This window comes from Bombus vancouverensis, chromosome 2 (genome assembly GCF_051014615.1).
Source record: "Bombus vancouverensis nearcticus chromosome 2, iyBomVanc1_principal, whole genome shotgun sequence".
Classification (NCBI taxonomy): Eukaryota; Metazoa; Arthropoda; class Insecta; order Hymenoptera; family Apidae; genus Bombus; species Bombus vancouverensis.
Window position 1 is genome coordinate 7,859,864 of NC_134912.1, and position 16,967 is coordinate 7,876,830.

Here is a 16,967-nt window from a genome sequence, read left to right on the forward strand (position 1 = left end):
TCTAGGACAGTCGTATAGTCGAATAGTTAGTCGAATAGCGAACGGTTAGAGAGTTGAATAGTAGTACCCACAGTTAAAGAAGAAATATCCAAATTCAGTAACAGATATAATATAAAAGTTAATAACTACCAAAATCTATTAGTTACCCAATTAATTGACACGACGGATCAAATCCGCAGACTAAAAAGACATTACCCTTTAGATTTAAGCATTAGATTCAACTAGAATCAAACATACTATAAACATTTATAATCCAAGTTACAGTACCACGCCAAAATAATTTACTTATAATTCTCAATGAGAATTGATTGTAAAAATTCTACTAAATAAAAAAAAATACACTAATTCTGTACTTGTACCTGCAGTGATTTTAATATAATTGACTATTACAATTTTATCACTCGTCTCTTTATGAAACAAACCAACAAGTTTAATATTCACCTCAATAGTACCACCTATTATTTTTCCATTTATTTAATAACGTTAGATCCATAGATTGGATATCGCTCTGTGAATATGTTTCATTTATTTGAAATATTGAATAATTGCCACCATAGGTTTAATGAATTAAGCGATCTTAGTTTATTGCACCCACTTGACCTATTAAACTAACAAATTTCGAATTTATCGGACTTATTTAATACATGCAGCAAGTTTGAGAAGTTCTGCTTACTTAATCCCAACTTAATCCCGATTGTCTTATTGTTTGAAATTCTTAACGATCAAAGATTATTTATTTCATTGTAATTGCCTGATAATCGGCTTAAATAAATATGTTTATTCCAAGAAATATTTATTCCCTACATGTTAATAAATAAATATGATATTGTATAAAGCGTGGTTTATTCTAATCAAACGAACCTTTTAAGGATGTGCAGCGACTCTCGCGACTGATTGATACGCGCAGCTTACTACTTTAGAGAGCTGTTTTCAACGACGGATTATAATATAATAGTAACTAGGTTTTTGCTAAAAATAGCATATCGTTATAAGTGTCTTTTCGCCGGAAGACCGTATGAATTGCAAAACTTGGATAAAGGTATAGCGGACGTCCCAGTTCGGCGGCTGTCTAAATGTCTCGATGATAAAACGGTTAGAATCGATACGTAATGCATGCATATGAATTGGTTCGCTTATAAATAAGTCCTTTCTTCCATGACCCGGCTGTTATTGACTGATAATGTATGCGGCGACGTAAGTAACGCGTTTGGCGTCTCATGAATTTTCAATGACAATGATTCGTGATAAAATGCAGGACGCAATTATAAATCGGGCGTATCATCTATTGTTTCATCGTTCCCAATATATCCATGTAGTAAGATGGATAGATCTTTTCCGATGCAGAAAATGAGCAGTTATAAATCATGAGGACCTTTATGTAAAATTCTAAACTAACAAATTTAAGTGCTTTCGTAGTATGTGACGTCGAAGTAAAAATTTCATTCCTTGTTTCCCTGACACAATGTTATATAATATAATAATATATTTTTATTATAATATAATAATGTTATATACGTATAACAGGAAATAAATTAAAAATTTTATGTAAGAGCTCTAAAACGAAATGTATCTGAAAGTGATAAGTATAGCAAAGTCTTTTTTTTATTATTTAATTCGAGTCTGTATAACAAAGTGGAAGCCAACGATGAACGTTTTTATTTCAATCGTTTAATTGTACGAGATAAACCTATTTAATCCTTTCGAGATCAACAAGATATTTGCGTACAAAGCTATCCGTTAGAAAAACCATTGGATTCTTATTATATAATTTCATTGAGATTAAGAGCGTAGAAATATTTGGAACATAGAATTCTATTCAAAATCGGACTACATATTTCATCTAAAAACTGTGATTTGTTTATCTGTTTGTAAATTTGAGCGAATCGTAGCTGATACTATTACACTGTTACGTTCATTGTTGAACGAAAAATCTCCCTCGACAATGCTAAAGTCACGAATACACGAAGTCTGAAAATATCGTATCGTTTGTATCTTGCTCTTGCGATTGTAGTTGTAAAGTTGGTAGCGTAGCGATGTTAGTTTCCGTTTAAAGTTGAAATTAGCAGTAGAAATCAGATGGTCGTAATAAGTCAAACAGTAACCAGAATGTCAGAGGACGTCGAATAGCAAGTAGAACATCTCTCGGAAATTTCAACAGGAACCGTATCTCTCTAACTACTAGACTTCACTCCGCCAAACCTCATGACTTGTTAGACCTTATAAACTTTGCGTATAAACCTTGTACCGAGCAATTCTTTCTCTACATTTTCCAAACAAACTAAAAGATATTCGTAAAGATACTTCGATACTATTGTCGCAGTCCTGTGTTAAACTTTCAACGTATAAATTTTATTACATTTATTATTGGAATGGTAATTTAAGAGAGTTACAGCGTTACATCAATAAATAATCTTAAAATTCATAGTATTAAACGGTTCGACAACTCGGAAGGAGTCCTTTAATCAATTCATTGGTAAATAACGAGCGCAAAATAATGAAATTGTTAATCGAAATTACTTTTTTCCAGGTTCATGGTGGTATTGGTGTGCCTCATATTTAGCGTTTTGTCGACGATAGACCAGTACAGTAATTTCGCGAACGAAACCCTCTTTTGGATGGTAAGTAGCTTTCTACTATATTCATCGTCAATTTCTTACACCCATTATATAAAAATTTCTTCATAGTGCACTTGAATAGATGTTTCGAGAATTTTTACATCTGTCGCTCGTAATCATGACTATAAGTTTTAAATTAAATCAAGTTAGGTTCAAGATCAAGTTACGTCTACTCTTTAGTTCAATATAATGGCTAACCGGAAGTCTTCCAAAGCCGGAAAACATGGATAATAATAAATAAATAAAAAAAAACTATACAATCGTGATTATCATTTGATAATTATCTTAAATTGATAATGGTAGTGTTTGAAAAGTAAAATTAATCTCCTAAGATTGAAACTGCAAAATTAATATACTTATTATATTAATATAAAAATAACGCTACCTACGTAACATAAAGATCGGTAAGTAAATTCCTATTAGAAAATAGACTTGTAAGTTGAAAAATAATCAAAAGTTGAAATCGTTCTTCCGTGAGAATTAAAACGCTATTACTAAATGACGTTTATATTATAAATATATTAAATAAAATATAAAAAAATAAAATGAGAAATTACCGGGAATTCGTGGGAACAAAAATTGACTTATTCTCAGTGTTGCTTGCACATCAAAATTCTTCGAATGCTACGCAAAATCGTAGAAGCTTAAGCTCAATACGAGTTTCGTCTCAAACAAAACAGTAATTCGTTTGGAAAGTAATTCGAGCGTAGCTTGATTAAGATAAATTGGCCTAATTAGTTATACCGGGTTTGAAAGCAGAAAGTCAGCTGGAAGTTCGTCAACATTCGAAAGGGGAAATTTTCAATGCCAAAGGGCTGAGCTGTTTCTCGCAAACAAACACTTCCGAAATCACAGAGAACGATCTCTTTATTCCATATATCTTTCAGGGAAGCGTTTAACGTTCCATCGGTCTTTTAGTGCTTTTACACAATTCTCGAGGAAACAACGTACTTTTCTTTTCGTTGAAAGCGCTTGTTGTCTACGATCCTGGTGGAAGATAGTGGCAGCTCAAAGCCATCGAGCTGCTTCTCCCTCGTGTCTTGTTTATTTTCTGTTCACTGCTGAATCGACTACTCGAAACTACATGTTGAAAGGTGAATTCTAACGTAGTTATCGTGTACTGTCGTATTTACATTGCGAATATTTCTGCAAATTCATACTTTTATGAGTATGATAATTAAAGAGCATATTCGTGACTCTTCGGGTTTCAATCTTGGCTTTATTAGTACTTTGCGCTTCATTTTCAGGTCTACCCTGAAGAAGTGAATTTAGAATATTCGCAAAATGTCGGAACAAAGCGTAATGTACTGATAAAAACGCGACGAGAACCCAAAGTACCATAACTATGTTATCTAATCACCGTAAAAACCTAAAATCTAAAATGATCAAGAAAATTCAACATAGAAATTTATATTGCGATTGTAGTATCTTTCTAATTGCAGGTTTCAATGTTACGCGGTACTAAAATAAAATTGCGCGTTCTAATGTGTATGCTTTAATACTAAATTTCCGTAAATCGATGTTTCGTTATAGAAGTCTGTGCAGTTTGGCATGTGTTTCACGATTAATCGTGATCAATGTGGACTTCAACCGTTAATGGTCTTCAAACTGTTTGATAAATATCGTGGAATGTCGCGATAATGAAGATCGAAGTTCTAGGCCTTCGAATTGTTCTCATTAGTAGATTCGAACTATCAGAATACCGAAGTTAATGAATCAATGGTTTGTTCAAAGATGTCGAGTAACATGAATTTTTAAGCCAAAGTTCGATAGTAATCGCCATTTGTTATGTGCTTCAATTATCAGTTAAAATAATTACGATTTGGTATTATATTTAAAAAAAAATTATTTCTTCTCAGATTCGTTTTCTTAGAAATTTATATTGCAATGTGTGTAATGAATTTGTATTGACATGTATCTATTTTCTATTAAACTTCTCGCATCTTCTTTTCATTTCTTATCGCACGAAAGGACGTGGATAATTGAATCAACAGAAGTGGACGTTTAAAAAAATATTCCTCTATCTTACGCGTTTATTTGAAACGATTCGTGGAACGAGCGTAAATATCATTCAAGCTAAAAGGGTTTCTTCGTTCAGTTGAGAATAAACACAGCCAAATTGACAGAAACTTGAAAATGTTCAGATAGAAGTGCAGTGAGAACGGTATTTAACGGAATTGAGGTCGGAGGCGGGAAGGTCGATGCTGCGTTCAAATGTTAGATTAAAGAATAACGTTGATGGAATATGACTGGTGTACAATCGGAGAAAATAAATAAGTAAATAATGCCGTAAATGTTTCCAAATTAACTCTGCAAAAAATACATGTCGGTTTTGCTCGTAAATATTTAATTTAATTTGAATTCTCGAATCGAACAACGCTGGAGAACGTACGTTACGCTTTCGGGCGATTCACTACGAGCTATAGTTTTTTTTTTTTTTTTTTTTGATATGAAATCTAATGTTTCACTATTTTATTCTTGTTTTTATGGCCCTTTAATTATAACGTGATGCGCTACCGTGGCAATATTATCGGTAAGTATTTAGTAGTACCGACGCATTAAATATAAATTAATTTTCACGTTTCCTACTACTGAAATACCTTTCATTCCATTTATTCGCCCTAAATTAAACACGATCGAATTATGCGAATACTATTTCGACACAAAGCCTTCTACTGTAATTGAAATTCCAGCAAGTTTTCGAAGTACACCCACTCTCTTCCGATACTGATGCGTCACGTTGTCTCAAAAAGCACCAAAAAGTAAAGACAATGATAGATTTTGAGGCATTCGGAAGGTATCGTAATTGTTTTTTCGAAAAGGAATTTTCCGTGTCCGTCTGTCCATGTCCATTGTCAGACGAGCCATAAATCTTACTTATGTACCACGAGTATACACCATAAAAAGCTTTTTACGTGCGTATTACGAGCCTTGACACGTTACCATTTTCACCCTCATGATACATCCTGACTTCCGGTTTTCTTAGACAGATCTTGGCCTAAAAGTAAACGTAGGTGGACAGTTCCATCTCGTACATTTCTTAATAACCAGTTCCTTTTTATAACTAACATCGGTAATTAATCAAAGGATAGTATCTTCTGTTCCTTTTGTCAAGATATAATATAGTTATAAAATGATGAATAAAATTATCAATGACTATTTTATTTTATATATATCTGAAAATATTATATACGCTTGGCTTCTCCATATTAGGTATATATAAATTACTATATAGGTATAATTAAATTATATATAGGTATATATAATTACAAAAATAATATAATTATGATAATAAATATATAACAATACAACAATAATATTTAATTATATATATACCAATTGACAAAAAGTTCATTCACCCTTTTAATTACCTTCCGTCATTCAACGCTAATTCTATCTGTGAAATATTAACACCATGAACCATCCAAATCCAAACCAATACAAATTTAATCCAAATGTCGAATCTAATTCTTAACATGTAGGTAAGTTAAATACTCTTACCATTATTATCTTTTATTGAATTTTAACACCATCCAGAATATCAACGAAGTATTCGTGCAAAATAGGGCTAAAAAAAAAAAAAAAGAAGAAAAATGTGAAAGTTTCACGGGACAGCAGACCATCGCGATTCTGTCATCGATGTCCCCATTTTTACAGGGCGTCGTGTCATTGCAATAAAGGTCGTACAATCGATACAGCATCTCTATATGTATAGCATCGCGCTCGTTGTACATTTATTTTAAGAACAGGAGACTAATGATTCCGCTGCCTAGAAAGTCATCAAGGAAATGCCTTTCTCCCTGTTATTACAATTATCGATTATTCGAGGCAATTTACATCGCATTTTTCTCGCTCATTTAACCTATTGACTTGTTTATTCGCATTTTCGATGCGTTCGTCATTGATCGTTCAATGAAATTTGTTCGATGCTTGTGTTTATTCAAATATTTGTGTAGTATTATTCTGTAAATTTTTCTTCTTAATTCGAAGATGTTTTTTTTTTGTTTCCTTTTCCTCCTTGTTTTTCTAATAATAATAAATTATTATTCTTCTAATTTTATTTCTTCCGCGATGAAGAAACTAATTAAATTAAATTAAGTTCTTCGACGAGCTTTATCCAAACACTGTTTCAACGAAAACGCGAATGTTGCACTGCCAATATTTGTTGTAATACGAGTAAATGTAGCATGTTCTGTTGTAGAATTCAATAGAGATTTTAATTTCATTTTTTTTGATTGATCCTCTTGATATGCAATTTTAATTCTGGAAGCTGCATGCAATATACGAACGATAAAATAAATATGAAACTTGCTAAACTGAAATTTATGGTAAATAAAACTTATCATCAACAGATCATTATGTGTGTGGAATTTATTTATCGCTTTCATGAAACGTCCTCTTGAAACTTTTAAACGTTATTATTGAAGGAACGCGTAAATCAATAAATTTTGCAACACCTGTACTTTCATGTTACAAAGCATGTTTTATTATACGTGACATATTTCATCACACAGAACGCAATACAAAGTGTTTGAAATGTCAGAGATAAAACATGTGTGATGAAACGTGTTCGTGTGTATGTAAATCAGATACAAGATGAAATTGTTAAATAGGTTTCAAATTAAGTTTCAAAAATTAAAATCGTATAACGATTGATTTTCATCATTTTAAAGATTTTGTACTAAAAATTCCTATAAAAAATTGTGTATAATAATACAATTAGACATATATAACGAAGAAGAACATCGAACTGAAAAACACGCGGCAACAACAAGTAAACAATTCCAATCAATCTGATTGAAACATATGGAATGTACAGTTAGAATATTCTTTGACAAAGTTATACATTCGAATCTAGTGGGCTGTTCAAATCTCTGTTAAAAAAGAAGTTTTCATGGTAACGTGGAGAATAAAGCGGCGTTTGAATTACGTGGAATGGAAAAATGGTGAATGGAAGTTGAATGGTCAGAATGTACGGCATGTGGATACAAGTTGAACATGTGATTATCTAATATTTTTCATGCTCTACTGTTCGGAAAAACTGTTTGAACGATGTTTAAATTGTTTTTTTTTATTTTTTTTTAGTTTTAACTGCGTTTAACCACATTTACGTTATTACATTTTATATGTAATATCCAGAAACTGACATGCCTTATAAGTCCTATATTGTAACATTAAAAGCTCATACTTCCTTTTTGATATTCATCGATTTATTTCATTTTAAAAATTGCATATCCAATCTCAAACATTTTCTATTAGATGTACATGATTATATAAAAGCAAACATCAACTTTCACCTTAAGCATCGTACGTAAACCTGAATTAAATACTTGTTGTATTATACGAAAATTCTGGTATCCGAGCTATTTTTCCTAACTTTCGTCCGTCTATTAATTCGGATACGAAATATCTTAGTACCTGCGATAAGACCCAAAAGTACTTCATTTTTTAAATCTTCCACATGCGCCTGGTGCGTTTTATATTTCAACATTAAAAACATCGTATTTTTTCTCAGTATCCATTGATCTATTTTATTCTAAAACTTGCACATTCGATCTCAACCATTTTCTGCCATTTTCGATTGAGAAATTTGGCAAGTTAATTAAAAAGCCTTGCATTATGTACTCTCTTTCGTGTTTACAGGAAATATGTTTGGTGGTGTTCTTTGGCGTGGAATACCTAGTGAGGTTGTGGAGTGCGGGATGCAGATCGAAGTACATGGGTTGCTGCGGCAGGCTCCGTTTCATACGGAAACCGATTTGTATCATAGGTGAGTGCGTTTCGCTAATGCACGTCAAGTCCCGGTCTAATTAGTTCGCAGCCCAAGGGCTGATCCAATATTCGCGTTGATCGATTGTCGTGGCCGAAATTGAAACTTCCCCCGGTGACAAAACTGTTTGTCGGACTCGTGTCCCTGCTGATTTCATTACCGCACTTGTCATTCACTCGTTATCCATACGAGATATCCTCTCATCAAGTTCGATCGAACATCATATCATCAGGATATCCTACATTCTATAGTTGAATCTCTAAGTCGATTCTGCGAGTTGACCAACAAACAGAGAAGTCTATGGGTTCATGAGACACAATGATTTGTATTAAGCGTCAAAAGCTGAGATTATGATTTACCGATTAAGATATTATATTCTGATTGAGACGTATCGAATGGCTCGTCATTCATTGAGAGTTTTTTCAAAATTACTTTTCTGCAGTAGGATAACAAATATCATTTATGTTGAATATTATTTAATATTATTTAATATTAATATTATTATATTAATATTTAATATTATTATTTAATATCATTTAATATTCATACATGACAAATTTGTTACTTGGAAAATGATTTTTAAAATTTATCGAATGGCTTGTTTTCTGTTCAGATTTCCGTTAATATTCGAGTATGACAAATCTACTACTAAGAAACTGTCAGAAACGTTCCTATTAAAATCGGGACGCAAACTTTCCAGAGTTTAGCGAATTATTGTCTTCGTATTAAAAGGATCGGTTTAATTCTTTCGAGTCTATGTTACAAGCATAAAAGTAAGATAAATTCGTAGCCTTCATCAAGTGCCAATTATCGAGTTAAGCCTCGTACATTACTTTTCCTTCTTCAATTCAATATATCGTTATCCTTTCTGAATTTTCTATAATTATATCTGCACGACCTTGATATTAAATAATTAGGATATTGATATTAAATATTAAGGATATTTATCGCTAAAATATCTTATATTGATAAAATTCCGATCGATAATACCGAAATGTTTCACATCTATTCTAATATCGTGTACGCGATTCCATTGTGATTCATGAGCTATCCGACGTAAACTCGCTACGGGCGATGCTTCTCGTGCTGTTCACGTAATTGAATCGCGCGAAAGTATAATCGAGATCGTTCGAGAATGAACAGCGACGGCTTCGTGACGCGCGACTTGATTCGCGATCAAACGAACTTTACGAGCGTGGTAAATTGTAACACGGTGCCGGATATTAATCGGATCAGGCATCGCGTGTTTATCGGTAAGGCCGATTACACACGCTCGATTTCCATGGAGTGAATAACCAGCGTAGCGACGCGGAATGGCAAGGAAATGTCATCGGCCATGGATGTGCACGTATCATGGGTTATACCTGGCAGTGTTTCAGACACAACACGATAGAATCGGTATTTTGTGAAACTGAATCATTTTGAGATATCATTTATCCGATTCAGGGTTAGCGGGGATGAGATGCTGCATATTTTGAAAAGTTCATACCGTGGCAAAATTCCGTTAAAAATAAATTAAAGTTGTAGTATATATATTTAAAAATTGAAATTTTTTATATAGATTGCCTGACTTTCTTTTTGTTATTTCTATTCTTCCGAATTTTGTTATCTTAAAATGTCTTTTTTTATTTTATACGTTAAAGAAATGAGTCTGTCTCGACCGTGTGTGTAATAATACAGCGAGTATACCATATATCAATATAAAAATTGATACACTATCGTTACGCTAGTATGAACATTTACTGTCACTCCATATGAATTTTCTGTCCTATGATATCGATCATTAATTGTCTCTTTTTGTTTCTTTCTGTTTTCTCTCTTCAGATTTAATCGTGGTGGTCGCGTCTATGGTGGTGTTGTCGGTGGGAAGCAATGGTCAGGTGTTCGCCACTTCCGCTATAAGAGGAATCCGATTTTTACAAATATTGCGGATGCTTCATGTCGATCGACAAGGTGGCACGTGGCGACTTCTCGGCTCCGTCGTTTTTATTCATCGTCAGGTACGTTAATCAATGTCTAAATTTAGATTCAATAAGTATTAATTATTGATTATATAGAATATTTTACGTTTTCTCGCGTTCTATTTGATACTTGTACCTATATCGAATGTTCTCATCGGGCTTATTACGCAATCAATACATACGTATGTTTACAGTTATTTAGGTCAATAATTTCGATAAATAATTTCATCGAGAAACGATTCCACTAGCCAGTGTAAAATAACGCGATGCTTCATCGTATTTTTTACGATTTCATACTTTTCAGGAGCTGATCACGACATTGTACATCGGGTTCCTAGGTCTTATTTTCAGCAGCTACTTCGTGTATCTTGCCGAAAAGGATGTTGTTGGACCCGATGGCAAGACAGATTTTTCCAGCTACGCCGATGCGTTATGGTGGGGCGTGGTATGTGATTTTTATTTTTAAATGCTTGCTTATTGTACAATTTCATAGCTTTATTAGCACTGGTACAAACTATTTTGTCATTCTAAGCGATATCATACACATGTATTTTGACGTCTCCTATGCACAGTCTGTCTGAAAAATATTTCCTTAAGTTTTATATTTCTTACGCTATTGTACAAAATGTATGAATGTTGTCTACCAATTTTTATCGTCTTTTTGAGGTCACATTTACATATATATATATATATATACGTAAGTATACACGAGGAAATGACACAACGTACAAATATGTATAAGGATGAACGATATGTGTATGTGTGGTATAGGATACGTGCAATTTTATGCGGATGAGAAAACAATAGAAGATGCGAGAACGAATGCGAGATGAAAAAGAACTTTGTTGGAAAAAAGAATCGAAGATCGCATCGCGCCAGAAATGTTCTTGTACTTTTTCATTTTTTATCATCTTCCTTGCTCGTCTACTTTCTTTTGTTTAATAATTTCTACTTTCTTTTATATAATAATAGTTCAATAGCGATCCGAAATTACTTCAAATTCGCAGGAATAATCATTTCCGACGCAATTACGTATTTAAATTTACATTTTATTGGGGAATGTCTATAAAGCATTCACAGAAAGAGTTTGAATATAAATTTCGCCGTTATATTAGTTGATAAAATAATTGGACGACAATTATTTGAAGTATCTGGCAAGTTAATGTAATCGAGGGTAATCGATAGGTAACATCGAGTTCCATTGGCCGGATAATACGGTTAAATGAGGAGACACATACATATATGTACATACGTATAAATGTCAGAAACGTTGTATTAAATAAAACGAATTTTATCTCGAACCAATTGCCAATTATCATGAATTTGAAAACGTTAGACGTTTTAATTTGATAACGAGTATGTTGAAAGCCTGAATCTTGCATGATAGAGCTAAGATGTATATAATTAGAGATTAAGATATATGTATATATAGTTTCGTTTAATTTAAGTAAGTCGCAAATGTTGTAAGATAATGAAATTTAGAAATAAAAGCTGAATTTTGGGAAATTTTATTTCACGAACGGTCTTGGAATATTTGGATTAAAATCTAGAAATACCTGTGTCCTTCAGTCAGATCTTTGATTTCAAAATTTCGAATTGGTTTCGGCGGGAATATTTTTGCAAATGGCTATACAAATATTCGGAAGCTTTCGTTTTAATCCACGAGTACGCATTTCTATCGATTTCTTTTCTTTACAACATCGGAGTGATTTTAACAAAGAAAACCATGGGATAAAACTTATTACTTTTATTGGGAACGATTAATAAATACAAATTCGTTGTTGGTTTATAGCTTTTCAGACGAGTACTTGTAACAAAATACAATTCTACCTACGATGAAACTTCGTGTATTGTCCTTTTTTCAGGTATACACATGTACAGCAACAAAGCGACTACATGTAGACGATTGGAAAATTTCATAAACAGCGGAACAGATGCAGTAGGATCTGTGTAAAGCTTGTTATCATATTCCCTTATTAATTATTAAACAGTTAAAAGCAGTTGTACTTTTGGGAATTTATGAAACGAATGCTTCTACTTTAAAATTATATGTTTACTTTTAATCAATTATCAAACTTGTTCTGATAACATCAAGGAACAGGAGATGCAGATGTTAACGACAACCTTTCTATATTTTTCTCAAAATTAGAAATTTTCTAAACAAACGATAAAACTCGAATTAAGATTAAATCAAATTGGAAAAGGCTTGAAATAAATCTTAAAGAAAAATTTAAACCACTGCAAATCATCGTTTGCGATCACTTTTATAAACTCGACGCTATTCGATAAACTCTGTAACTCAGAGATTTTTATAACGATCATTGCGAATAACTATGTAGGTTGTATAATATCAAGCAGATTCGAAGTAACGAAACCAGATATCTAGAAAAAGTCTGAAAAACGTCTGTGAAAAGTCACTGCAAAATTGACAACGAATTGTCTGAATTTCGTAACGTCTATCAGAGTATCAAACTACATATGTATGTATATATTCATGCTCATTCACATAGCTCCACTTAATAATCTTCCAGCTCTTGCTCCACTCGTTCGATTTCTATTAACGCCAATAATTAATTGGAATCACGGATTTCTCCAGATTTTCGTCGAAACCAATTGAACTGACTCGATCGTACGGACGACTGTTTGTTAAGCGACTGCCGCTAATCATTCGGAAAATATGTCTGTATTTATAGCTGTTGTCGAACGGGCAGCAAGGATCGATGAAACCGAGGCCGAGAATTTAAATGTGGGCTTGATTAACGTCGCCTCGCGGATTGCCGCTGTTCAACCGCTGTCCGATTTTCCAGGAGACGGGAAATTCTCCTGGAATCGTTTCGCCGCGACTGAAAGGGACGCGGCGCGGAATTGAAATTTTAATTAGGTTGTTTTTCAATTTGGTGTTAATTACCACGCCGCGCTCAACCGGAACAGCCTTTAATAAATTACCTGTTGGCTAATGGCAGTGGCGCAATAACGCATAATATCAAATTTACGGTGAAATCGGAAATTACAATTTCTATGTTCCTCCCAATTTGATCGGCAGTGCTTTGAGGTTATCCTGCTGCGAATTTCAAATTCGTAATGAGTATATTGGTTTTACAGGTGTACATGTATTTCCTGCGGTTTCATCTCTTGTGCGCTTCCTCTTTCTTTTTTTTTTTTTCTTTATTATACATTTATTTTCGAATTTTACTTTTGACGTTATTTTCTTCGAATGCCAGTTGTTGGTTCTCTTTTTAAATTTAGCGAAATTGTTGCTTCAGTCGTGCAAGCTGTACAGTGGTTTGTTAATTTTCTTGACATTATTTCTTCTTCCTTAGTCAACTGTTTTATACAGTTTTATACAATATATAGTGTTAAGAGAAAATATATTTCTTTTATTTGTTTGCGAGGAAGTGTGATGTTGATAAAATGGCTATCATAAAGACAGAAGCAATCGTTACCACGTTTTTATGATGTTAGAAGTTACGATGAAAATTATTTAAGTAACTTTTTTTAAACGAAAGTACAGATTCTCTTTCTTCATTTTCAGAATGCTTGAACTCTTCTAACGAGAAATAATTTTATTTCTTTTTCAGATTACCGTGACCACGATCGGTTACGGTGATACTGTCCCACAAACGTGGATGGGAAAAATAGTCGCTTCGTGTTTCAGCGTATTCGCCATATCCTTTTTCGCACTTCCAGCCGTAAGTATAATTCTAGCGTTATACATTCTTCCACATATTTTCCATTTTGATTTCTTGCATAAATTTTATATTTTAATCGTCGATATTTCTAACGTTAAAAAGAATATTCTGGAAGGAACAATTTCTTATTTTCGAAAACAAGCATTATACGTATTTTCCAATGATAGTAAAACAAACTGTTATAACAATTGTACCGATAGTTGGATTGTTGACATTCGCATTAACACGTGGACTGCTGATGACGCAACTGTGGCGTCATGATTTACGTGCTTCCGAAAGCGGATGACGCTACGTTGGCGTCAGTAGCTAATGATCTTCAAATGCCATCGAAAACAGATTGACAAGTTTAAGATTATTAAGTTACTTATATAAATAGTTTTAAGACTAATTTCACTCACAATGGAGGGCCACGCACGCAGTCAACGTGTTAAGAGATAAAACACAAACGAGCTGTTCACAGGCAAAAGTGGCTAACTCCACTTTTTGAAAGTTTTTAAATTTTACTGCCAAAGCACTCGATCGATGCTTAAACTTATATAATTTCATCAACTGCCTCTGTTTCTTGTTTCGTGGAATTCAGCGATTTGGTAAATACGCGTTTCAGGGAATATTGGGCTCTGGTTTTGCACTAAAAGTCCAGCAAAAACAACGACAAAAACACTTCAACAGACAGATACCAGCCGCTGCGATGTTAATACAGTGTCTGTGGAGGTGCTACGCTGCCGACAAAGCCATCAACAGCGTGGCCACGTGGAACATCTACATCAAAGATCCAACACCAGCCGGACAACCGTCCACACCTTTGGGAAAGGTAAGATTTCGCGATTTTTTGGCCCGAGTTCAGTGGCAGTAGCTACTGTAGCCGTTGATTGTTGCTGTTTCTAGTTGCTTACGAATCGTCTAATTGGACGTTGACGATTGCGATATTCGTTCTTTGCCGTTCTTTAGGCCGGGATCATTTCAGTCATTCTTGTTTTCAATGACGGACCGGATTCAGAATATCACGATTGGAGACTTGGTTGATGTTTATTTTCGTTGAACAGATTACGGTGGATGTTACTGTAAAATGGTAGATGTGTAGTTATAATGTGTCGATGTTTGAAAGTCGTTGAATGTTATCAGCGTTAGAAGTTGTAAGCGAGAGTCAGTAGTGAAAGTTTGACAGTTTAGTGGAAGTTTCGTATTAAATTTGTTTATTGATGAATTTTATGTAAAAGTCTGTGTAGAGAAATGCTTGCGTAGAAGGAAATCTTTGTCGAGAAATTAAGAATTAAATTCCATATTTTCGATATGAATCTGAACTTTGTGTGGCATTTAAATTCTGTATATATTTTGGGAAGTTTGTAGATTATTGTACAGAATAACATATCATTGTTTCAAGTATAGTCGTATATTTGGTACATATTTATTTCTGATATATGTTTATAGATGAAAGATCGTTCTAGCTATTTCAATGTGCATTTTTTCGAAAATTTTGTTCACACAAATCTCACACATGTAAATCAAACGAAGATATTTTTAAAACGAATAATTATCAAATAAAAATGATATAAAAATTTGAAAGTAATTTAATTTGACTTTTTACATCACTGATTCGAGTAAAGATTACAATGATTGAAAATTAAATATGACACAACGATGTCCGACTATTTTGAGAATGAGAAAAGTTACAGAAATTCATAATTTTACAGTAACATATGCGCTTATCTGTTGCAACAATAGGAAAAACGTCGAGCTAGTTTCCTTTCTTTATGTTCTGAATGTTCCTTTCTCACAATTGAAATTTCGTTTGATTTTCCTGCCGTATGTGAGACGGCGTTGCCTCGTTTGATCTCGGTAAACTATACCAAATTTCAGAGAATTCAGTTACGAAAGAGATTATTCGCTTTTATTTTCGTTACAAGGTAACGTCATCAGTCTATGATATTTTCCTTAAAGAAACAATATTACTTGGTAATTTGTTTATGTACGTAAGTTCAACTATTTCAAACTGTTTTCTTATTCTATTTTATATGGGATTGTATTAATTAAATATTACCGAGATTTTTCGAGTTGGTATACAACATAAAACGTTTTTAAAATGACATTAGAAAATTTACAGACGTATTATCGTCAAAGCAATCCAAATATAGTTTGTAATTTATGTATAAAGTATTTGTATAATTTTTTGTATAAAACAAATTTCCTATAATTCCTAATATGTTTTTATAACAATCTATACGACACCTTATGCTGTTATTTTATGAAATACAAGACGAGATTTAGTTTTTTGGCATAAAAATCTTTCCAAATGTTATCCTTCCAGAATTCCTCAAAACTTAATAAACGATGCACTATAAACTATTTTGGAAAATTCTATCGTGCATAATTTCATTTATGCGTAACGCAACAGTGAAGATGAATCTTACTAACACGTACCAAAATTCCAATCTCAAAATTAATAAGTAAAAGTAAATAACGAAGCGCGTAAAGTGAGGTAATGATTTTCCGCAGTCTTAATTTTTCAAATGTATATCTGTGATTTTCCGACGTCATTTCAAAAACAACCTGCTTATATCAGAGTTCTCGTTCGAGTTTGGTATCGATAATGAATTGTTTGGATTGAAGGTACTTATTGGCATGTTGATTCGTTAATTACCGTTAAAATTGAGAAAATTTGCGACTTCCATTAAAACTGAAGAGATAAAAAATAGAAGAGAAAAAAAGAGAAAGAGAACGAAAAGAAACGTTAATTAATACGGAGATACACGAAGTCCCGTGAAATTAGTATCGATCGCAGGACTTCGATTATCCCACAGGGTCATGCAAATAATTTGGCAGTGGATGTATGCAAGCAGAGAATGCGAATTCTGCTCTGTGTTTTTAATGTGCCGTTCAATATATTCGAAATATAATAATAACTGAGTGTTGCTCGTGATTATTCGTGTGTTGA

General features: G+C 33.2%; 1 protein-coding gene across 1 annotated transcript in view; it reads left to right on the top strand.

The window, feature by feature from the left end:
* The window catches only part of KCNQ (KCNQ potassium channel), a 146,258-nt gene that overhangs the window by 95,715 nt on the left and 33,576 nt on the right, over window positions 1-16,967 (top strand). The window contains exons 5-10 of the mRNA XM_076625225.1: window positions 2,528-2,618; window positions 8,259-8,385; window positions 10,210-10,385; window positions 10,651-10,791; window positions 13,925-14,035; window positions 14,640-14,846. Coding sequence (XP_076481340.1) covers window positions 2,528-2,618; window positions 8,259-8,385; window positions 10,210-10,385; window positions 10,651-10,791; window positions 13,925-14,035; window positions 14,640-14,846 — 853 coding nt within the window. The remainder of the gene's footprint in view (window positions 1-2,527; window positions 2,619-8,258; window positions 8,386-10,209; window positions 10,386-10,650; window positions 10,792-13,924; window positions 14,036-14,639; window positions 14,847-16,967) is intronic.